The sequence below is a fragment of the Acomys minous genome (assembly GCF_964271855.1).
Source record: "Acomys minous genome assembly, chromosome: 8".
In the NCBI taxonomy this organism is placed as follows: Eukaryota; Metazoa; Chordata; class Mammalia; order Rodentia; family Muridae; genus Acomys; species Acomys minous.
The window spans coordinates 39,033,768-39,058,494 of record NC_140489.1 but is presented as its reverse complement, the minus strand read 5'-3'; the positions used below and the strand labels follow the sequence as shown (position 1 = coordinate 39,058,494).

Here is a 24,727-nt window from a genome sequence, read left to right as displayed (position 1 = left end):
CCCAAAGGACTAGTAGTATCTGCAAACTTTTTTGAACTCCTTAGAGATGTTTGCCAAAACACTGTCAAAAACACTTTTAAAAACCTAGGCAGAAGCACTTAGGATTCAACGTTTTATCACTACATGATCATGCAGAATGAAAAAGCACAAGGATATTGCTCTAAAGAAACAGCAAGCCTGAGTTAATGTGAAAGTAGGCTACCAAGAAGAGACTTGATACCCTATGAGCATATACAGGAGGAAGAGGTCCCCCTCAGTCACAGTCATAGGGAAAGGGAGTAAGGGGAAAATGGGAGGGAGGGAGGAATAGGAGGATACAAGGGATGGGATAACAATTGAGATGTAATATGAATAAATTAATAAAATATATTTTAAAAAAAGAAAAAAAAAGATCTCCCACCCCCTCTCCCAAAAAGAAAAGAAACAGCAAGCCTTTAATCCCAGCACTGAGACAGGTGGATCTCGCCGAGTTTGAGGCCAGCTTGGTCTACAAAGTGAGTCCAGACAGCCATGGCTACACAGAGAAATCCTGTCTAAAAACAAACAAACAAACAAACAACCCCTCAAAAAAGAAAGAAAGAAAGAAAAAATTAAAAAGAAACAACACACCAAGGAAAACAAAGAGGAGGCTGCAGACTATGCTAACCCTTTGGTCAAAGCCGTAAAGGAAGCACCCTCCAATCCCCAAAAAGCCAGATACAGATTGTCAAGAGATGTAGCTGTCCTCTTTGGAGCATCTATTCCTAAATTTGAGTTCATTCAAAAGTAAAAATTTTAGTAGTGCTTAGTAGTTTAAGAGCCTGGATGTAAAGACTAGAGGGTGAGGAGTTTGAGGTTCTCCTTGGCTACATACCAAGTTTGTGATTGGTTTGGTCTCCACAAAATGCTGTGTCAAAAAGCCATGAGCTTTAATTGTGAGTCTAACCTTTACTAGAAAGCTTTCCAGATAGGAAGCAAATACAGTATATCAAGACTATGTAGGGTAAATTTTGTTAGCAATTTTATCATCTGATTCACCATTCCTCCCCCGTTTTTGTTCTTTAAAGTTAGGTGATGGCACCTGTGACTTATGTCAACAGAAGTTTTTTCCTCTGAATTGTAAAACATTGTTTTAGTGATTAAAGCTATGATGGGGTTGCCAAAAAAAAAGAATATATGCCTAATATGCCTTTGATTTCAATATAAATGCTTTCTGCTTTAACAGTTCTACAAAAGCATTAAAATATAGAGAATAAGCTTGTTTCTAATTGTAGTATTTTGCTGTACGTCTGGAATCTCTGCTTATGCTTTTCCAATAGTTCAAGGATATTTTAAAAACATCCCAAACTAAAATTGTAACATTAATTGGATTGACACATCTAGTTTTAAATTAGCGCTTCCAAGCGTATATCTTGGGGAAAACGGCTTTAGAGTTCAAATTGGTATTAAAATACTTTGCTTGTATTTGGTTATCCCAATATAGTATTGTGACTAAGGAGAAAAATCTATGTTAAAATCTCTTTGGAATTATGTAACTTGATATTTGTTCCATTGAAGTCTTAGCCATTAAATAACAACAGATTTCTGTGTCCTTCGCTCATCTTCCTTGTTATTGCTCTGTTTAACAACCTTAAGGATTCTAAGAATATCACTCATATTACTATTAGATTAAGGTTTCTAAATTTTCATCATTAAGTCATTGTGCTATTTAGCTTTTTCAGCTTGACACAAACTATAGTCACCTGGGAAGGATCCTCAATTGAGGAAACACCTCCATCAGATTTGCCATGTGGTTATGCCTGTAAATCATATTCTTAATTTCTAATCATTAAGGGAGGGTGCAACCCACTGTGGCTGGTGCCATCCCTAAAGCCCATGGACTGTATAAAAAAGTAGCTGAGCAATTGAGAGAAAGTAGGCCAGAAAGCGTCGTTCTTCTGAGGTCTCTGCTCCAGGTCCTGCCTCGGTGTCCTTCCTTTCCTTACCTTCATGGTAGACCTGTGATGATGATAACCCTATAGGCTAAAAACACATGCCCCCTTTTTTTTTTCAACCAAAGATGTTTTTGTATAGGTGTTTTGTTACAGCAGCAGAAAGTACACCAGGGCACTCGCCATTCCCACATGTGAGTCTATAGAAGAAATGTTGTCTATTGTGTTTTCTATGGACTAATAATTTTTAGTGTGTGTTTTCATTTAATTCTGTTTTTTAATTGAGACTTTGAAATATTTATCTTTATCCACGTATAGAAAAAACACCTGAAGAAATTAGGGGGAAAAGAATGATTTATTTTGTCTCATGGCTTTGGAGGTTTGGTATTGGCCTTGATTCCATAGATTCTAGGCCTTTTGGAGGCAGAATATCACTTCAGCAGGCAGGAGGAATATGTTGCAGAAATATTCCACCCATGATAGACACAAAGCAGAGATATGGGAGGAAGATTCCGGGGACCAGGAATAACTTTTAAAAGCATGCCTGCCCTCAGTCATTTACCATGTTACAAGATAACAGTGCCAGCTTGTGAACAGGTGCTCAGTTCACTATATAAATCTGTGTTGGGCACTTGATATTCAAACATAACAGGTACATTTTCCATTATTTTCTTTATAAGCAAGCTAAAAGGTTCCCCAAATAGCACAACAGTAGTCTAGGTATCATTTTGTTAACAGTTTTCTTTTTGTTAAAGGCTCTGCACTATTCTCATGTCTGCATATGTCTGCATATACCTTCAGCTAATTTTCATCTTTTAAAATCATTTTCCCTCAATACTTATACTCTTTTCTTCTCTATGATTCATCTATGTGTTTGTTACTTTTCATATATTTTCAATTTTTATTTTGAAATTTTATGAAATATGCAAAGTTAGAACAGTGACATTTATACTATGATGAACCCTCATCAACTCATTACTTAAATACAACATTCGTCAGTGTGATTTCTTTTTATGGATCAAACATCGGGCCTTATTCATGCTAGGTAAGTACTCTATTCCTAAGCCATTTTCCCCGTCCCAGTATGACATTCTTATTTAATTTTTACGCTTTCTGTTGGGTAGCAGCACACAACTTTTTTTTTAATGGTATAAAATATTTAATGAAGATTTTGTATAGGCACATTACATTTGGAAGAAGGCAATTCATGCAATTATTTTACCCTAAGGACACAAAGTAAAAGATGAGAGAGTATTTCTTGGTAAACATTAAAATTGTATTCTTAGTTTTTAAACTCTTAAACTCTTTGCTTCTAAAAATATAATTATATATTACAATGTCCAATTATTTATAGAAGTAAAAGAATAAAAATATTTTATTCAACTATGTTTTACGCAAAACATCTCTTGTTCAGCATGATGTTCTAAGTTTTATCTCTTGACATAGTTTAGAACAGTAGCAATTCATTGCATTTTGTTGCTAAGTACTGTTGCAGTGTGTCTTATTTGGTAATTTATCAATTTAGTTAGGCTTTTATTTGTAAATTTGCTGTGGGTATTTGTGATTTTAATGAATTCTCCATGGTAGTTCTGTAAAATTAACATGAAGGCTGCTTGTTGATTCTAGGTATATATAAGGATAAGATTTTACAGTCCTGATATCACAACATTGCTAACCAACCAATATATTATTGTGTTTTAAGTATGTTTCTACTTAGATATCTTATTTAATTAGTATTGTTGATTTGTTGACATTGTGCTCACACTTAAATATTACACTATTATTTATGCCTGGATAAGCTTATCTAAAACATAAACTTCTCCCTATGGTACATTATAGCTTAATAATGCTAGTCACTTGACCACTGTGCCATTCTAACAGCAAAATTTCCATCTATGAACTTTTTGATAGCAGTATATAATTCCTGCTTATTTCTGACACAGTAGTATTTCAGTGATATACTATATAGCCTTGTTATTCTGGATACAACAATATACCCTGTAGAGCAAGACTGTCTAGGTCTGTAGCTTAGGTCTCCAATTTGGAAATTTGAGAACTTTAGGCCTTAATATTAATCTCTTGATTCCAGCTCTAGTGAAGAGATAGGAGAAGCTGGCCCATGACAGGTTCAGAGTTGTGTAAGAATGGAAAAGACACTCTTGCCACTGAGGAACTCTATGGCACAGTTCAGGGTAGAAGGCAGAAGGCAGAAAGTTCTTATGTAGAGCTAGTTTAGGGTCCCACATTAGGAGGTGAGGAGTTCCAGGTGTTATCAGGCCAGTCCTGAACTACACAGTCCTCTACCCTGTTTTAAGGCCCCCTTTTAATGTGGTTAACAGAACCCATGAAGGCTTCAGAAGTGAGGGCAGGGCCCGGGAGGTGGCATGTCTGTGGGAATCTTTCAGCCCCAGCTGCTACCCAGTGTGTGTGTGTGTGTGTGTGTGTGTGTGTGTGTGTGTGTGTGTAGCATCTACTTATTATTAGTCTTTAAAAATTAACCTTTCATTCAAAATATTATTTCCCCCTCCTCCTTTCTCTCTCTACCCCTCCTAAGTAACCCCCTCCCCATTTCAACAGCCCTTTTCTTTGGATACATATATATATGTAACTATACTTGGGCAACTTGGGGACTATCCCTGGGAAAGGCTCATTCTCCCTCTTGGCAATATTTAGTTGCTTGTAGTCTAGGAATTAGACTCGTGAGGCTTGCACTTCCACATTAGCATATCTGTTGATGTTGGCATTGTTCGGGTCTTGTTCATGTAGCCATTTCTAGCAGAGATGATTCACAGATGACATCTTGGCATTCTGGCTCTTAATCTTTTCACCTCCTCTTTCACCTGTCTGTCTCCTCTTCATAGTGTTTCTTGAACAGTAGATGTATTGTAGATATATCTGGAGGGACTGGGTTTTTCACTAACTCTTCATTTCTGCATTATGTCCAATTGTGTTTTTCTGTGATGGTCTCCATGTACTGTAAAGAAAATCGTCTGTGAAGAGTGGGTTTAAGGGTGTGAGTTAGACTCTTGTTAGGATATATGCTGGTGATAGTAGATCCTCTTCTAAGATCCATGGCCTCACTAACGCAGGGGACTGGCTGTGTTTCTAGTACCAGGGATGATTTCCTTTTCATCATAGTAGTTTTTATATTTCTGTGAATAGACACCATGACTGTGGCAGCTTATAAAAGAGAGCATTTAATTTGGGGGCTCATGGTTCCACAGGGGTGAAGTTCGTGATCATCGTGACAGGGAACATGGAAGCAGGTAGGCAGGCATGGTGCTAGAGCAGCAGTGGGCTGTACATCCTGCACCACACACACAGGACAGAGAGAGCTGAGCATGGCGTTTGGGTTTTTAAAACCATCAACAAGCCCACACCTGACACTCCTTCCCAGAAGTTCCACCTACTGCGGAACAAACATTCAAATACGAGCCTGTGGGGGCCACTCTCACCCAAACCACCACACCTCTATGCCCTTTCTTCCTTCCCAGAGGTTGAAGATAGCCCCTGTTGATAAAAATGCTGCACGTTTAGGGCACGCGGGACTCAGATTTTTTGAACTGGTTCTAATCTGAAAGCTTCCTTCCCGTGGTCTAGCTTTCATAGTATTAGGAATTGCTATACCAGCTGCCATAGGAGGGAAGTGAGTAACAGCCCTGCACAGCAGGAACACCTATAAAACCACAGCAATGACCGTCATGCCAAAGTAGCTGTAAAGGTGCATGCAATCAGCTGTAACTCCAGCTCCAGGAGATCAGCTCACCTTTCTAACTTCTCAGTCACCTGTAGTCCCATGCACATACACACATACAAATAAATATTTGGAGAAAAAGAATTTATCATTACAGTTGCCTATAACTACAAAGTGGAGATTGACTGTTTCTGATACTGTATATAGTATGTATGCATATATGTACACTCACATACTTTTAATTATTGTACTTTTATCTCTTTAACTTTTTAATTCCTTTTATTGAAAATAGTTTTTTTCCCTCAGCTAATATATCCTGATTATGATTTCTCCTCCCTCTACTCCTCCCAGTTCCTCTACAGCTCCCCTCCCATCTGGATCCACTCCCTTTCTGTCTCTCATTAAAAAAAACAAAAACAAAAACAAAAACAAAAAACAGTTGACAGTATGGCAGCACAGGGCCCGGGCCAGCAGACCATACCCAAAATGACTCCCAGCCTGATGTGATGTTATCTGAGACAACCCCTCAGTCCGGTGCCAGGGCCCAGTGACCGCCAGCCCAGGACAAGCCCTGCTCAGTGCTACAAGGCCTGAGTGGAGCATAGCACTCCTGAGATACCCCAGACACCCAGAGGCCTGTGTACCACTAAGATGAACAAGTAAGTGGTGGAGAAATTGAAGAAAAAGAGAATCAGAGAGTTGTATACACAATGAGGAAAGACAGAATTGGAAACTTGAGGGCAGAGAGGAACAGCCTGACGTGAGTAGCAGGTAATGCCACCTAAGGCCATGGCGAGGTCCTGGCCTTGGTCCATGTCTGGGTCCATGGCCTTGCAGCAGTGAGGGTCTGTTACTCCCAAAGGCCAGACAGATGTCCCTGGTCTGGTCTGCCACCTTGGAGCCATGAGGACTAGACTCATATAGGTGGTATATATCTTGGTAGTAGTTAAACATGATATAAAATTGCATTCAGCTGACTAAGTCACATATACATACATGTAAAATTATTGGTGAAAACTGAGGAAGGTTTGTATGCTAGCTAGCAATAGTGTATAAATGTTAAATTCTTCTACCCTTGCTATTACAATAAATAATATGTCACAGTGGTGACAGCAGGGTGAATTCTATAGGTCAACATTCTGTGAGTGTGCAATTATTTCAGTATAAAAAGTTATATTCTCATCATTTTTCTCTCGCATATTGTGTTGTATATATTCTAAGATGACCAGGTTCTTAAAGAAAAACTCAAAGATTTACTACTTATAGAAGTTAAGCAATTCTAAGTTTTGTGTTTGTCATGCATTTTCAGGGTTAATTTGCATACAGATTGAGGCTTATATTAAAATCATTTTTTCTTATATACTTGTTTAATTTTCTAACACTACATGATAGACACCTGTATTTTTCTGTACATACTGCTTTTGAATCATTGTCTTAAAATGAATTTTTATATGTGAGGATCTATTTTTTTAAATTTTCCTTTCCCCCTGATCAATTTATCTATTTCATATCAGTATAACATTATTTTGATTTTTATACCTTTATAATCCCTAAAGTTCCCCATGTATTTTATCTCCATGAAAGCAGCTAAAATCAGAGTGCATAGATACAGTGTGATAACAGAAGTAGACTTGAAATTTTATGATGTTGTTTAATAAATACAGTTGCTGTCACTAATATTTTACTGGTCGCATGTATGGAGGGAAAGCTGGGCTATAGGCATTGACCAAAGTGCTAAAGTGTGTTTTATTTTATTTTTAATTTTTGGATCTGGTTCTCACTGGATAGCTTTGGATGTCCTGGAACTCATTATGTAGATCAGGCTGGCTTCAACCTCATAATAGACCTAAAACTTAGAGATCTGCCTATTCCTTCCTCTTGAGTACTGGTATTAAGAGTGCTGAAATCTGAAGGGACCATTTTAGTGGATGCAGGACCTCTGAACTGGTGTGATTTCCAAATATCAGAAGCTACATAAAGAGGAACAATTTTGGGGCTTGTAACCAATCTGGAGCAAACAGCCAAAGGAGAGCGAAGAAAAAAGCCACTGCTCTTGGTATTATCAACACTATCTCTGTACATTATGCTATTGACTGTTCCCCACCTTTGCAGCCATTTTGTGGCTTATTGTCATTGCTGACATATGCATGTGAGGTAGTTTGATTAATGTTTTGGTGTGAGGAAAATTAAAATTCAACTGATGAATTTTAATAAGTTTTTTATTTATTTAAATTTGTGATTAAAGCCCTTGAACTTTTCTATATAATATACGGAGTTCATCATAAGTTTTTGAGCTTGTTTCATGAATGGTTCAGATAAGTGAAAAACTGATGGTGTCCACTGGGTGGCAGCCATCTACTGCATCCAAGGACAATTCTGAAGGATCACCTGGTTAAGGTTGATCAGCACAATTCTCTGAATTGGAAGCTCTTCTTCTTTACCAGGGGTTGGCTGATAGCCTTTGTGCCAATCAGTTTGAAGCTTGATTTTTGTCTGTTTGAGATTATCAGCCCTGAAACCATGTATATATACATATATTTATATACACCAAAATAAAATCCTCAGTAGGTTGCATTTATATATTCTACACACAGATGCATACACTTATATGTATGTAACAGAAATTATCAAAAAGAGGCTATCAACCTGAGAGTAGGAGAGAGGCATGAAGGGACTGGAGGGGAAGTGTTTTCTGGATGAGGGTTATAGAGGGAGAAATGATATCATTCTGTTTCAGTTACAAATATTGTTACTGTGAGTTTAATGACATGGCCTAATAAATGTTTATTAGGCTTATAATTATTATAGTAGTATTATTTAATCCACTTTCACAATCAGTGAAGACACATACACCTTATATATTTTAGAATAGCTTTATCACCTAGGGCATGGCAGGTACTAACACACTAAACTACCTCCTGTTATCTCTAACCCATGCCATCTGCTCTAATTATTTCTGTTTGGGCTACCTCCCATCCACAGTCCTAACATACTTGCTAAGGTTGTTCATCTGAGCCATTCTTCTCCTGTGGAACTTCAGAGTTCCTCCTCTAGGCCCACGTGGCTCTTTCCTGTGTCATGGTGATTCTCCTCCTCCTTCCACCTCTGGTATCTGTCTGCTTCTCCTTCCAAGGATCCTCTCTGTCCACAAAGTCTACCTTCCTCTGGCGCTGCCCAGGCGTCAACTTTCTATATTAGTCAAACAAGGAGGCAAGATTAAACACAATAATTGGGGTTTCTGGCAGTCTTCAGTGAGACTCTTGGGGGAGGAGCAATTAACAAATACAAAGCACAAGACCATACTCCAACAAAATATAATTTTAAAAATATATTTTGGTTGGGAGGGATGCACTAATACGTCTTGTCCTTCTCTGGAAAAACAAATGCTTGCCGGCTCTTGCCTTTGACAATTTTCCCAATGATTTCAGTATTTTATATTCTCCTTTAGTTTGACTATGGATAATAATTAAGTGAGAGTAACAGGTTTACAGACACAACCTTGTACATGGCTTCAAGCTATGAAGACATTAGACTTCTGAGAAGTTTTGGGCTATTCATATTGATGCTTAGGGCTTGTTTGCTGATGACTGATTATAATCAAGGTACTAATCAAATTTGTGTTGTCGTGATTATTATTATAATAAAAATATTAATTGAAGAACAAAAATTCAAAAGGAGTGATATGATACATTTGAGATAAAGTGTTAGAAAAATGGGAACTGGTGTTTTGAATCTATGTTATTTTTAAAGATAAACAGTAAGAAAACATGTATTATGATTCTGTTGAGGTTTTTTTTGTCATTGTTTATAATAATACTACTTAATAGTGTATTTTTGGTTAGTTACAGGTAGTTAATAAAGACAAAAGCAGTATATTTACTTGTTTGGTTTGTTTGTTTTTTGTTTTTTGTTTTTTTGTCCTATCCCAAGGCTAAGTCTCAAAATTTGGGGTTAAAGTGTTCATATGTGGGCTTAGTGGTAGGTAATTCAATTTGATATGCTGTCACTAAGTTTAACTTGTATAATAGCAATATTATTGTTTTGGAAGATTAGTAATTTACAGGAAAGGTAAGAAAAAAATGGAATCTCACAAATTAGGAAAACAATGTAGTTACTAGTTACATTTTAGTTTTTGACTACTAGGTCTGTACCTTATCAGAAATACCCATATTTCAATGTTGAGATCATTATGATTTATATTTTATATAGAATCTTCTTTGTAGGAGTAGGGAAACATACCAACATAGGAATCTTACTTTAAGAGTATTCTAAGCTGGGCACAGTGGCAGAGGTAGGCGAATCTCTGTGAGTTTGAGGCCAGCCTGGTGTACAGAGCAAGTACAGGACAGCTAAGGCTACACAGAGAAATCCTGTCTCATCCCTCCACCCACACCCCTGCCACCAAAAAAGGAGTTTTATTCCACCATTGAGCAAAATAAATAAAATATAGATAAATACTTACATTTAGCAGTTAACTTTAAATGTCAACACAACCTCGAATCTCTTGGGAAATGAGTGACGATGAGGGATTGTCTAGGTTGCCCACACTGGTTTGGCCTGCGGGCATATCTATGGCGGACTCAACCCCCAACCCACCATGGGTGGCATCATTCCCTAGTCAAGGGGTATTAGATTCTTTAAGAATGGAGAAGCTGAGCTGAGCACAAGCAAGTGAATGAATGTATACATTCATTATCTTTGTCCTTGCTTGTGGATGTGAATGTGACTAACCTCTTCAAGGTAACTGTCTATGGAACTGTAAGCTAAAGCAAACTCTTTCTTCCTTAAGTTGCTTTTTGTCAGGGTATTTTACCATATCAACAGAAATGAACTTAAGAGCATCATTCATCATACTGTCCTTTATTCTGAAGTTGCTGTTTTTCTTTTTCATTCTTATTCATTATGCTTTAGCACTTTAACTTATACTTACAATAAATTTAGTCTGACTTTGACTTTTGAATTATGTTTGACACTAAATAGACTTAGCATGTTATATTTATGTATTTATGTAGCAATAACAATTAAAAAAGAGAGACCAGTTAGAAATTGGAAAAGGAGCTGAGGAATGAGGGATATAGAAATTGGAAAAAGGAAAGGGATTGGAGGTGGAGTGGGGAATGGTGATGTAATTATTTTGTAATTTTTTAAAGTAAAATATGTATCATATATTTGAATAATTTCATACTGAAACCTGTTTCTGTCAACATTTTTAAGTGGCATATCAGCATTCATAGATCTAATTCTTTATTTAAGCTCCCATCAAGTATGTAATTGTATTAATATTTATTTATTTGATATTTTTAAAAGATAGTTTTTACTCTAGCTTAGGCTGAGAACATCAGATGGCCTTGAATTCCAGTCTTCCTGTCCCCTGCTTCCTTCTCTTTGTGCTAGAATTGTGCACGCCTGTGCAGCCTGCTTTCAGAATAATTAATTATGCTATAGTCCTAAATTTTGTACCATTATAAGTAATTCTTCTTTACTCTTACATAATTAAAGAGTTATGTATATGTAAATATTTCCTTGGAGAATATATTTATGTACCCAATTGTTGATGAACAAACATTGATTTTCAGTTTTACTAGCTTTGTAATATTAGTTTCCAAAGTACTTATATCACTTTATATCTTCAACAACATGTTGAAAATTTAATGAAACTTAATATATTGGAATTAAAGTATTAACAATATGATATGTGTCATTTGTATTTTTTCAGACTTTTTGATATCTATAGTTTTTAAAAAATGAAGTTCTAGTCCTTTGTGTTCTTTTTCTATTTTTCTCTAGTGATGATGTAGTTCTAATTATTGCTATTTTCCCCTATTTGTTTATAGTTTTATTATAGAATCTACTATAATTGCCTTTTGATATACCTCTTTCTAATAAAAAGCTCATTTCATTAGGTTTATGTTGTTCTGAGCAACCAAATAAAAATTAGTGTTTTCATTCTTATCTAGCTTTGCTATAAAAATGTCATTTTATCTTAGAGCAACATTTGAAGTCTAGTGTCTAGGTGATAACAGAAAAGTGATGCAGTGAGACAGTAAACAGCCGGTTATCTAAAGTGTATCACTCTCAGTTATCACCACGCAGGCAGTAAAACAGAATATCACAAGCCTTACCATTTGATTCTACTGTTGTGCAGAATAATTTTACTCCATCTTTCTATGACTTTGTTTTTAAGTAATTTGAAATAACTTTCTCTGCTTTCCTGTCTAAGTGGCTTAATCAATCTCTAAGATAATTAAGCATTTACCCATGTTGATTTATTCCTGGATATTAACTGTGACATTTCAGGTTACTTAGGTTACTTTATTTTTATCTATCTATATCTATCATATATATAGATATATATATATAGATATAGAGGCTGCCTGCCTCTGTCTTCCAAGTGCTGGGATTAAAGGCATGTACCATCACCACCTGGCTACTTAAAAAATAAATAGTGTACACACACACACACACGCATACACACACACACACACACACACACACACACACACACACACAGGGGGGGGAGAGTGTTTAGAGGAAAGCATAGTTTGCTTTCATAGGAAGGATAGTTCTGACAGGACTTTTTGGTGCTAGAAAAAATGATGACATTGGAAATGGAGAAGAGAAGAAATGGATGAGATTTGATGTTTTTGTTTTGTTTTGCTTTGCTTTGTTTTGTTTTTTGGGTTTTGTTTTGGTTTTGGTAAGATATTCTAAACAGACTTATATTTTCTTGGGCTGTGTTTCTTTCTGTATTTTTCATTGACTCCATGGAGTTGAGGTGTTGGTAAATAGAGCACTCAATAGAAGAAAAGTGGGTAGTTGTTCTGAATGTGCATACTCAGTGTAGACCCATCATGAGACATAAAGCTCTGAAGGAGCTGAAGAAAGAAGCTCGGCTGACGGAGTCCAGACATAAGCCGCTGCCTTCGGTCTCCAGCCCAGCACACGGGGACCAGTGCACTCCAACACCTGACATCACCTCTTCACGTCTTCTCTTGGCTTTCTGATTTATGTGTGTTAAAGACCTATATCTCTCATGTTCTCTTTGCCACAATGAATTGTAATCTTGGGAAAATAGATGAAGTAGATCTTCCTTTATGTTTCTTGTCAGAATAATGGAAACAGTAGCTGGACAATAATATATATCTCCATCTCACTGATAGAATGTTATATTATGTTTGAAGAAGATAATATTCAACAGTGAAGAAAATGTGAATGTTTTGTATTTAATTTTTATTATATAACCTAATATTTAAACTTTATTCCTATATATAATAATGTAAAAGACTAAGATTTGGCAAGATTTTATAAAAGACTAAGAAATACTATTACTATTTGTGTTTAGAAAGCTAGCTTTAGGTCCTTATTAGTGATTAGGCAAACTAAACTTTACCTAATCTGGTAAAGCTGGTGTTAGGGAGGACACCAGCTGCAGTAAGCATGATTAATGAAGGGTATGAAACACTAAGGCATGGTTCCCAATCTTCCTAATACTGTAACCCTGTAATACAGTTCCACATGCTGTGATATTCCCAGCCATTTACTGCTACTTCATAATTCCAGTTTTGCTACTGGTATTGAATTATAATGTAAACACCTGTGTTATCCAATCATTTTACGTGAAAAGGGGTTCTATCCCTAAGGGGTCATGACAGCTAAAGGGGTCATGTCTCACAGGTTGAGATGGTGCACTATGGAGTAGAACGGATCATACTTTGTTGTGCTTATTCCTGAATTGAGGTGAATGTGTGTTAATAGTGTAGCACCAAAAAAAAAAAAAAAAAAAAAAAAGGGAGGGGGGAGTGGTGAAGCATCTATAATTGTATTTTTCTTAAGGAATAGTATAAATTAATATAAATGGATATGAATTGCTTTAAGATATTTTTATGTTCTAGGATAATTTTTAAAAGATTTATTTATTTATTTTAAGTGCATGAGTGCTCTGTTTTCATGTACACCAGAAGAGGGCATCAGATCACATTATTGATGGTTGTGAGCCACCTTGTGGTTGCTGAGAATTGTACTCAGGACCTCTGGAAAAGCAGTCAATGCTCTTAGCCTCTGAGCCATGTCTCCAGCCCTAGGATATTTTTAAAAAGTATACCTTTGTCATTTATACCATAATGTTTCAAATAATGCTACCTATTGTGTTCAGGGTTCATATTATTCAGAGACTATTTGGTCTTAAATATTACCTTGCATTTAATATAGAATTTCAAATACACATTTGATTATGTGAAGAGGTAGAGGTTTAGAATTTGCTTGTGATTAAAATGGAGAATCTTTGGAAAAATTAGCATTTCTGCCTAGAACCACAAAAAAAAAAAAGATAAAAATATACATATCATCATTCTGCAACAGAGTTTACCTTAGAATAGATTTTAAGCCTCAATTGCAAATTATATGAGGATAATTCTTTCTGTTTCTCCTGACTATATTGAATAACATTAAAATTTTCAGTTAAGTCATTATGGGTCAAACTATATGAAACCAAACCAAACAATATGCTTCGTGCAAGAGATATATTTTAAATATAAAGACTAAAGAAGGATAGAAGAAAACATACCATGCAAACAATGAAATGAAAGCTAGTGAAGTTATATTATGTGCAACAAAGCAGCCTTTAAATTTAAGACTAGATATGAAAGTTGATTTTATGTAATAATAATCAGTGTACCAGGAATTTATCACAGTCAAATACATAACACATAGCAAGAATGTTTTAACTTATGTAAACAGAAGCTAGCCAAACAGATTTCTAATCATATTGGTGGAACTTACGATGCATCTGTCAGTGGCCGAGAGAGTATATAGATAACACATAGGAGGGATGGGAGAATAGACGGTCAACAGCAAAAGTGACGCATGAGTTAACTGACAGTGAAAGGGCCTTTTCTTCGTTGAGGTGCAGATTATGTTATTTTAAATTTTATATGGAATATAAAACAAAATCTGATAAAAAACATCTTGGAAATGCCTGTATACTCAAGCGATTCTTGACAAATGTTATAAAAACATCCGTTAGAGAAAGCATAGCATTCTTAGTGAGTGCTGCATGGCAGCATGCAGAAGACTGACGCTTGACCACTGCCTTTCCCTTGTATAAGAATCTAGCACGGTGGATTCAATTCTACATATAAGACCTGAAATGCTGCAATTTTGGGAAGAAAACAGGAAAACAGGTTAAGGCAATGATTTCCTGATTAGGATCCCCAAAGTATGAGAACCAAAAGCGAAAATTGGCAGATGGAATAATATCAGGCTAAAAAAACAAACTTCCTCAAAGCAAACAGTGGAGTGAAAGACCACCTTCAGATTATATGAAAAGTTTTCCCAACTTCAGAGATACCCAACACATTAAAAATTAACCTAGGGGCCCTTTTTTACAGATTAATAATCCAGGTTCTGCAATGATGGCACAGTTGATGTGATAGCTAGTTCGTTGCCAGCTGGACATAAGCTAGAAAGAGGGAACCTAATTGAAAAAAATGATTGGTCTGTAGGCAAATCTGTGGTGTATTTTCTTGATTAATGACTTATGTTGGAGTTGCCAGCTCACTGTGGGCAGTGCCTTACCTGGGCTGGTAGTCCTGAGTGTTATAAGAAAGCAGAGTGAGTGAGCAGGCCTTGGGGGGAAAGCCAGTAAGTAGGTTCATGGTCTCTCCATCAGCTCTTGCCTACAGGCCTCTGCACTGATTTCCCGGTGATGGCCTGTGCTGTGGAGTTAGAGGCTGAAGCAAACCCTTTCCTTACTTTTCTTTTTTTTTATGATGTACTGTCACAGCCATAGAAGCCCTAAGACACTTGGTAAAGTGCTTTCTGCACATGAGTGTGAACCTGCTTTTGTGTCCTTAGGCAACCACTTAAAAAGCAAGGCATAGTTACTTGTGCCTGGAATCGTGGCTCGTTGGAGGCAGAGACAAGTGCTTGCCCACCAGTCTAGCTCCAAGTTCAGTGTGGACCTTTCCCAATAGGCAAGGTGGAGGCCTGACATGGTGGCGTACACCTTTAACCCAAGCACCTCTCCTCTCCTCTCCCCTCCTCTCCTCTCCTCTCCTCTCCTCTCCCTTCCTCTCCTCTCCTCTCCTCTCCTCTCCTCTCCTCTCCCCTCCTCTCCTCTCCTCTCCTCTCCTCTCCCTTCCTCTCCTCTCCTCTCCTCTCCTCTCCTCTCCCCTCCTCTCCTCTCCTCTCCTCTCCTCTCCCTTCCTCTCCTCTCCTCTCCTCTCCTCTCCTCTCCCCTCCTCTCCTCTCCTCTCCTCTCCTCTCCTCTCCCTTCCTCTCCTCTCCTCTCCTCTCCTCTCCTCTCCTCTCCCCTCCTCTCCTCTCCTCTCCTCTCCTCTCCTCTCCCTTCCTCTCCTCTCCTCTCCTCTCCTCTCCTCTCCTCTCCCCTCCTCTCCTCTCCTCTCCTCTCCCCTCCTCTCCCTTCCTCTCCTCTCCTCTCCTCTCCTCTCCTCTCCTCTCCTCTCCCTTCCTCTCCTCTCCTCTCCTCTCCTCTCCTCTCCTCTGCTCTCCTCTCCCTTCCTCTCCTCTCCTCTCCTCTCCTCTCCTCTCCCCTCCTCTCCTCTCCTCTCCTCTCCCCTCCTCTCCCCTCCTCTCCCTTCCTCTCCTCTCCTCTCCTCTCCTCTCCTCTCCTCTCCTCTCCCTTCCTCTCCTCTCCTCTCCTCTCCTCTCCTCTCCTCTCCTCTCCCCTCCTCTCCTCTCCCTTCCTCTCCTCTCCTCTCCTCTCCTCTCCTCTCCTCTCCTCTCCTCTCCTCTCCTCTCCTCTCCCTTCCTCTCCTCTCCTCTCCTCTCCTCTCCTCTCCTCTCCTCTCCCCTCCTCTCCTCTCCTCTCCTCTCCTCTCCCCTCCTCTCCCCTCCTCTCCTCTCCTCTCCTCTCCTCTCCCCTCCTCTCCCCTCCTCTCCCCTCCTCTCCTCTCCCCTCCTCTCCTCTCCTCTCCTCTCCTCTCCCCTCCTCTCCCCTCCTCTCCTCTCCTCTCCTCTCCTCTCCTCTCCTCTCCCCTCCTCTCCTCTCCCTTCCTCTCCTCTCCTCTCCTCTCCTCTCCTCTCCTCTCCTCTCCTCTCCTCTCCTCTCCCTTCCTCTCCTCTCCCTTCCTCTCCTCTCCCCTCCTCTCCTCTCCTCTCCTCTCCCCTCCTCTCCTCTCCCCTCCTCTCCTCTCCTCTCCTCTCCTCTCCTCTCCTCTCCTCTCCCTTCCTCTCCTCTCCCCTCCTCTCCTCTCCTCTCCTCTCCTCTCCTCTCCCCTCCTCTCCTCTCCCCTCCTCTCCTCTCCTCTCCTCTCCTCTCCTCTCCCTTCCTCTCCTCTCCTCTCCTCTCCTCTCCCCTCCTCTCCTCTCCCCTCCTCTCCTCTCCTCTCCTCTCCTCTCCTCTCCTCTCCTCTCCTCTCCTCTCCTCTCCCCTCCTCTCCTCTCCTCTCCTCTCCTCTCCTCTCCTCTCCTCTCCTCTCCCTTCCTCTCCTCTCCTCTCCTCTCCCCTCCTCTCCTCTCCTCTCCTCTCCCTTCCTCTCCTCTCCCCTCCTCTCCTCTCCCCTCCTCTCCCCTCCTCTCCTCTCCTCTCCTCTCCTCTCCCTTCCTCTCCTCTCCTCTCCTCTCCTCTCCTCTCCTCTCCTCTCCTCTCCCCTCCTCTCCTCTCCTCTCCTCTCCCCTCCTCTCCTCTCCTCTCCCTTCCTCTCCTCTCCTCTCCTCTCCCTTCCTCTCCTCTCCTTTCCTCTCCTCTCCTCTCCTCTCCCCTCCTCTCCTCTCCTCTCCTCTCCCTTCCTCTCCTCTCCTCTCCTCTCCTCTCCTCTCCTTTCCTCTCCTCTCCTCTCCTCTCCCCTCCTCTCCTCTCCTCTCCTCTCCCCTCCTCTCCTCTCCTCTCCTCTCCTCTCCTCTCCCTTCCTCTCCTCTCCTTTCCTCTCCTCTCCTCTCCCCTCCTCTCCTCTCCTCTCCTCTCCTCTCCTCTCCCTTCCTCTCCTCTCCTCTCCCTTCCTCTCCTCTCCTCTCCTCTCCCTTCCTCTCCTCTCCTCTCCTCTCCCTTCCTCTCCTCTCCTCTCCTCTCCTCTCCTCTCCCCTCCTCTCCTCTCCTCTCCTCTCCTCTCCTCTCCTCTCCCCTCCTCTCCTCTCCCCTCCTCTCCTCTCCTCTCCTCTCCTCTCCTCTCCTCTCCCTTCCTCTCCTCTCCCCTCCTCTCCTCTCCTCTCCCCTCCTCTCCTCTCCTCTCCTCTCCTCTCCCTTCCTCTCCTCTCCTCTCCTCTCCCTTCCTCTCCTCTCCTCTCCTCTCCCCTCCTCTCCTCTTCTCTCCTCTTCTCTCCGCCTCCCCCTCCTCTTCTTCTCCCCCCTCTCTGAAATTTGCTACTCTTTCTGAGTCTAGTTAGTCTTTTGAATCATTTATGTATTTTCAGAAGTTTTAAACTTCCTATAAATATTTTCCCCTACATTCTCTCCTGTTTGTCTCTCACTTTTGATTATTTCTATGACTTACGCTCTGTTCTTTCCATCTCCTTTGCTCTCTTTCCTTTTAGACACTTGTCAACTGATTTTTCTCTAAGTTAAGTAATGTTAGGTTTTCCTATTTTGAATCTAATATGAAACTTACTAACTTCTTTTTATTTTATTTTCTTTTTTTCCAACTTCTGATCTAATTCTCTTTGGTAGATTGTATTTCTCTGCTAACTTTTCCTTTTTAGATTACAAGTGAGGATTTTTTTTTCTTTGCCTCATGTTAAATAGTTTTCTTAAACTTTTAAAACAGTATCATCTATACTCTTTTGTATTTTTTATACTCTTGATCATTGTTTATATTTTGTGCTCCATCTCATACTTGTAAGTTATATTGCTCATGGGGTCGAACAGTAAACATGGGCATAAAGATCTCTTTCTTTAATTCTAAATTTAACCAGAGAAGCCAGTTGTCTTCCAAAAATGTATTGTTTTGAACTGGGATCGCTTCTAGTCTGTCCTGCTGGCCTGTACATTTCAAGAGCTGTGGTGATTTTCCTCTTCACAAACAATCTCTTTTGATTCTTAGTCTATGTAAATGAAAAATATTCTCAGGAATCAAAAAATCAACACATCAAAATTACCTAAGAAGCTATTCCCTTCCTACCAGTTACTTTATGCTTTTATTTTCACTGATCTCTGCAATTTCAAACAAATGCAATGGCAGGGATAGTAGTGTTGTTTATCTCTTTTATTTTAGGTGTTGTGAGACCAAGGGCTTATTATTATGTATTAGTAAATTAATCCTCTAGAAGTGAGAACAAATCATATTTTAATTCTTATATGTATTATATTTATATAAGGTCAGTGTGTCTTAAATTAGCTCCTTGTCATTGAAATATTGGCTTTTTGTTGACTATTAACATTTTCCACTCAATTTAGCAGGCAAAAAAAATTAATGCTGATGTTTAGGAAAGAAATATATTTTTGTTGTTGTTGTTATTATTATTAATTCATATTATGTCCCGATTGCAATCTCCTTGCTTTTATCTTCCTGTTCCTACTTTCCCTCTCTTTTCCGTTCTATTCCCTTCCCTAGACCTCTGACAGGTGAGGTCCTCCTCCCCCACTGTCTGACCATAGCCTATCAGGTCTTATTTGGATAGCCTGCATCCCCTTAGGAAAGAAATTAAATGAGGAATTTCGTTTAAAATTACTTTTGGCCAACACTAGCTATAGTGAAACATTAACAAAATTAATTTTATGTCCTTTCCCCTTTTCTTGTTTAGTGAGTGATAGCTGCTTCAGGAATCTTGCAGAAGACCGCAGTGGGATCAATCTAAAAGATCTTGTCCAAGACCCTTCTTTGTGAGTATCTGTTTTTCACTACTAAGTATAATTTAAAACCTTATTTTTATGTTAACTTAAAAAGATAGTGTTTTGTTTTTTGAGACAGGGTTTCTCTGTGCAGCCTTGGCTGTCCTGGACTCACTTTGTAGACCAGGCTGGCCTGGAACTCACAGTGATTCACCTGCCTCTGCCTCTCCAAGTGCTTGGATTATAGGCATTTGCTACCATGCCCGGCTTAAAAAATAGTTTTACCAGCCAATTTTCAACTTTTTCCTGATAATTTGTTACATTTAGTGAAGTCTAATGGAACTGGTATGTGCATATATATGTATATGTATACATATATACATACATACATACATACATCATTCATACATACATACATACATACATACATACATACATACACACATACCATATGAGAAAAATGAGAAACTTTAGAAAAGATGGCATTATCCTGAAAGACTGACTTTCACAGCACTGGTAATTGGTGTCAACAGTGTGACTGTAGATAATGGCAAAAGGCATTTCCTTACTAACTGATTTGTTTGGGGAGATGAGGGTGAATTTGATTACACCAATTGTAAATTTCATTGAACATTTTATTTGTAATAACTATTTACTCTTAAAATTAGAAATATAAAATATTTATAATAACTTACTTAAATATACTAGACTACATTTAATGTTCCATAGTAGAAAAATGCACACCATAGAACTTTTGGATTTTTGTAGCTTTCAATATTTTTTTACTTTTTGTTATTATTATTATTTTTTTAATGAGATGGTGTCTCAGCCCAAGCTGGCGTGGTACTCATTCTGTTGCCTTGCCTGCCTGCAAGTCATGATCCTCCTGCCTCTGCTTCCCAAGTGTCATGGATCACAAGCGTGTGCCACCATGTTCCTTTCTGTCATCAAGAGCTTATTGCTTGTTATTTGCTGTCAGGTCAGTTCCCTTCCTTTTAGGTATATATTCTAGTATAATATTACTATCTAATAGTTTCATTGAGTTTTGGAATTTTATATTTATTGGAAAAAAGATTTAAAAAGCCAGAACCCAAAGAGACTCTGTCATACTATAAATCTAACTATGAATATATATATGTATATATGAGAGACAGACAGACAGACAGACAGACAGACAGAGACACGTGTGTTTCCCACAATTTTATATCCATTTCATTATAACAAATTACTGGACTGAAATGAACTAGATGAGCTATTGTTTGAACATGGTCAAGGAGGAATACCATGGTAGAAAAGAAAATGGAAAGTCACAAATATTTCAGGATTATTTTGCCTTGTTACTAATTTAATGGGAGGAAAATTTGATTTGTGGCAAGATTGAGATAAGGGGTTATCCAATAGTGTCTTTTTTTCCTGGGTGACTTTTGCCTATGTCCATCCTGTAGGTATTAAATGTAAAAACAGGCAGGATTGGACACTTATTTTAGCTGATTAATGTATCTGTTTGTTTGAATTATCAATTTGCTTGTATACTAAATTTATAAATAAACAACCATTCTAATAGCTTGCTTTCTGTTTCTGAGGACAAATTTAAGGTTGTAGCCCCTGCTGTATGTATAATTTGTGTTATAAGACCTTTTTAGTTTTAGTGTGTTAATGCAGTGAAATGTTTTAAGTTTAGTTCAATGTTATATTTCCATTAGTAACATCTATCTGGTCATAATTTTCAGTCATTTAAATAATTATTCTTCACATGATATAATTTAGCTTTTCTCCTCTTTAAGTAGAGTGATGCATATTGTATTAATTTATAAAAATTAAACTGTTTTTTCTGGTAATATAAGTACTTCATTTAAGTTATAGTCAGTTACATTTTTTATAGAGCTTAATTCTCTTTACTTTCAAAACAGTTTTAACTGTGTGGTATTGGCAAGATTAAAAAAAGTCACCACATTTGTGTTTTGAACTTCTTTTATAAATCTTTAAAAATTTATTTGTTTATTGCATACACTATTTGCTTGCATATATATCTGTTCACCATGTGTCTGCAGAACCTGTGGAGGTCAGAAAAGAGCGTCCTATGCACTGGAACAGATGGTTTGAGCCATCATGTCAGTGCTGGAATCAAATTCAAGTTCTCTGGAAGAGCAGCCGGTGCTCTTAACCACTGAGCCATCTCTCTAGCCCCATGTTTTTGATTTCTTGTTACTTATGTCTAACTAGCAAGTGTCTTTGAACTTAGATTCAATTATAATATTTAAAGCTGTTTTAAGACTCAAAAGACCTATAAAATATGTTGGAACTATTCACCTTCCTTTTGAATGTTAGGATGTTACTTTTTATGTTTGGAGTGGTTCATTTAATTTCCAAGTTTGTTAAAAATTTATTACTTAGGGCCAGGCGTGGTGGTACACTCCTTTAATCTCACTCAGAAAGCAGAGACAGGAGGATCATTGTGAGTTCGAGGCCAGCCTGGTCTACAAAGGGAGTCCATGACAGCCAAGGCTAAACAGAGAAACCCTGTCTTGAAAAAAAAAATTATTACTTACTATACCTATAAAAGTAGAAAATTTTTTTAATGTTAAAACTATAGCTCATAATACAAGCTATTATTCGTTTTCTTTAAATAAGAATACTTTTCTTTATATGTATATAGTACATTTTTGCTTATCTATTCTTTTATCAGTGGCCTCTGTGGTAGCTTCTGTCTTTTGGCCTTTGTGGCTAATGATCCAATGAATTTGAATATATAAAATACCTTACTTGGATATACACCCAGGATTGGAGTTCTTAGATTATATTGCATTCTGTTGTTAGTTTTTTAAAGATATGAGAATGTTTCCATAGCAGCTATAAATTTACTAGTAATATATGAGGGTTCCAACTTATTACAACTTTGCCAACACTTAGCATGCTTGATAGTTACCTCATAATATTATATGATAAATAAATATTAAACAAACTTAGTTTTCCTGGCATTTTAAATTATAGTTCAGTAATTCTTCACATCTTGTCCTTACTGTTGACTTGAAAATGATTCTGCTAGAAATTATTTTTAAAGTGTCATCTATGACTACTATAACTGTCTATTCTCAAGCAGACTGTATAATACCATTTTAGCTAAATCTAAATTCTTTTTATTATCATTACCAAGATTTAAAATACAAACCAGGTTACAGTAAATTTTGTAACCGTACATTTTAATAAATTTATTTTATCTTTTTTGTATAATACTTCTTATTATATTCCTTTCATTAAAAAGAATGCATACTTATATACATTATAGCTTAGTTTAGGATATCAACTTGGAATGATTAAAAAACAAAAGCAACAGCCTGCTTATTTGATGTTATGGATTATTGGTGATAAAGAATAAATATACTAATTAATTTTATATTTTGATATTATAAATCATTAGTTAATAGTAAAAATTCATGTTGAACAATAATTAAGCAAAATGCTTATATCAACATATACATTTCTTAAATATCAAAAGTGATATGTGCTTACTCGATTTGGGAGAAAGTTTATTTCTTTGGTATTTCTGGAACACTGCCTTATCCCCTGAGTGTACTTGTCATCACACTGTAGCCTCACTGATTAAATGATATTTTGGTCCCTTGGATCATGACATTAAATATGAAGGAATGACAGGATTGCTGTCTGGGAAGCAATCATCTCTAAATATAGACTGTGCTTATCTGCTGCTGTTAAGACAGGTTTCTATGGTGAATTGAATTTTTTAAAAATGCCAGTCAGCAGAAGGTAAACAGTGGCTTCTGAAGTGGTTATTTCCCATAAAGTTGGACATTCTCATCCTGTATTTTCAAAAAGGCTAAAATGTAGGTAACATTTTTAATGGATTATTTATAAAATTTCCATTTTAAAGTATCTTTGAAGTCTTTATTATATAAAATAGAAAAGGTTCTATATTATAATTGTGCTTCACTCTATACAAATTTCATTTGTTATTATAGTTTATTCTTCTAGCAGCAACATTAAATGTTGCTGAGTTTTCACTTTTCTACACACACGTTTGCTAATTCTAAAAAATCTATTATAGCTCTCATATAAGTAACACCTCTAAATGTAAGATTTATAAGTTTCACTTTTCCCCCTGAGAGATTATATGCTCATTGGTCTAGCATTAGTGTTGCTTAAATTCTTTAGTAACTAGGCTTAGCAGGTATACCCATGTGATTGAGAAACAAAGCATACTATCAAAGGTGCATAATATTTTAAGTTTTTAGCATAAATCATAGAAGAAGGCTTGTGAAATAGGAATGTGAAATAAGAAAGGGTTTAAGAAACTCTCCTGTAACCATCTCTTCACAGAAAGGAGAAATTGCACTGCTGGTTATGCATTTAACAACATTCACAAGTCAGGTGAGAGACCATAGTGCTTGCTGTTAGTATGACAATCCAAAAATTGTGAAGAAGGCATGAAGGAAATAGTTGCCCATGTCACTCGTTTTCCAACAATGATCAGTCCAACACAGAGAGAGAGAAGTCTTATGTTTAGGAGAGAGCAGAAAATTAAGTACAGGTCTTCGATTTCAGGGCCTTGTTACATCCAAAGCTACTTCTTAGCAAAGGCTCATGATCTCTACTATTGCCAAAAACAATTCTTGTAGCCTTAGCCTCTTGATCTGTGTGTGAGTATGTGGCTGATTTCATTCCTTACCCCTCTTCTAAACTTGAGAAGCACAATGTAGAACAGAGTTCAGTTATCAGTGATCCCAGCACAAAAGCCAGCATAGAGGTTTGTCATAGGCCTGGGAAAGAGTGGCGTTTCTGTTTGCACTGTTTATTCCCTAGGGTAGATCTGGATTATACTTCCTCTCTTCTTAAAGTTATATAGACCCCCGTGTCTTTAAAATTGAGGTGCAACCCAGCTGAATCAGCTGCCTTCCCCAGCCTTACCATGCTGCCTGAACTACCAGCTGCCTTCCCCAGCCCTACCACGCTGCCTGAACTACCAGCTGCCTTCCCCAGCCTTACCACACTGCCTGAACTACCAGCTGCCTTCCCCAGCCCTACCATGCTGCCTGAACTACCAGCTGCCTTCCCCAGCCTTACCACACTGCCTGAACTACCAGCTGCCTTCCCCAGCCCTACCATGCTGCCTGAACTACCAGCTGCCTTCCCCAGCCCTACCATGCTGCCTGAACTACCAGCTGCCTTCCCCAGCCCTACCACACTGCCTGAACTACCAGCTGCCTTCCCCAGCCCTACCACACTGCCTGAACTACCAGCTGCCTTCCCCAGCCCTACCATGCTGCCTGAACTACCAGCTGCCTTCCCCAGCCCTACCATGCTGCCTGAACTGCCAGCTGCCTTCCCCAGCCCTACCATGCTGCCTGAACTACCAGCTGCCTTCCCCAGCCCTACCAGGTGTTC

General features: G+C 38.4%; 1 protein-coding gene and 1 long non-coding RNA gene across 21 annotated transcripts in view; one reads left to right on the top strand and one right to left on the bottom strand.

Moving 5' to 3' along the window:
* Nucleotides 1-24,727, top strand: part of GPHN (gephyrin) — a 391,499-nt gene that overhangs the window by 73,800 nt on the left and 292,972 nt on the right. For all 18 annotated transcript variants that reach the window (XM_084792850.1, XM_084792848.1, XM_084792845.1 and 15 more), the window contains exon 2: nucleotides 19,300-19,378. In XM_084792850.1, the coding sequence (XP_084648976.1) occupies nucleotides 19,300-19,378 (79 nt within the window). The remainder of the gene's footprint in view (nucleotides 1-19,299; nucleotides 19,379-24,727) is intronic.
* Nucleotides 1-24,727, bottom strand: part of LOC311603759 — an 84,048-nt gene that overhangs the window by 23,925 nt on the left and 35,396 nt on the right. For 2 of the 3 annotated variants that reach the window (XR_014781235.1, XR_014781236.1), the window contains exon 3: nucleotides 8,598-8,793. This is a non-coding gene — a long non-coding RNA (uncharacterized lncRNA). Of the gene's footprint in view, nucleotides 1-4,606; nucleotides 4,901-8,597; nucleotides 8,794-24,727 lie in introns of those variants that run through there. The other variant, XR_014781237.1, reaches the window with a different exon arrangement.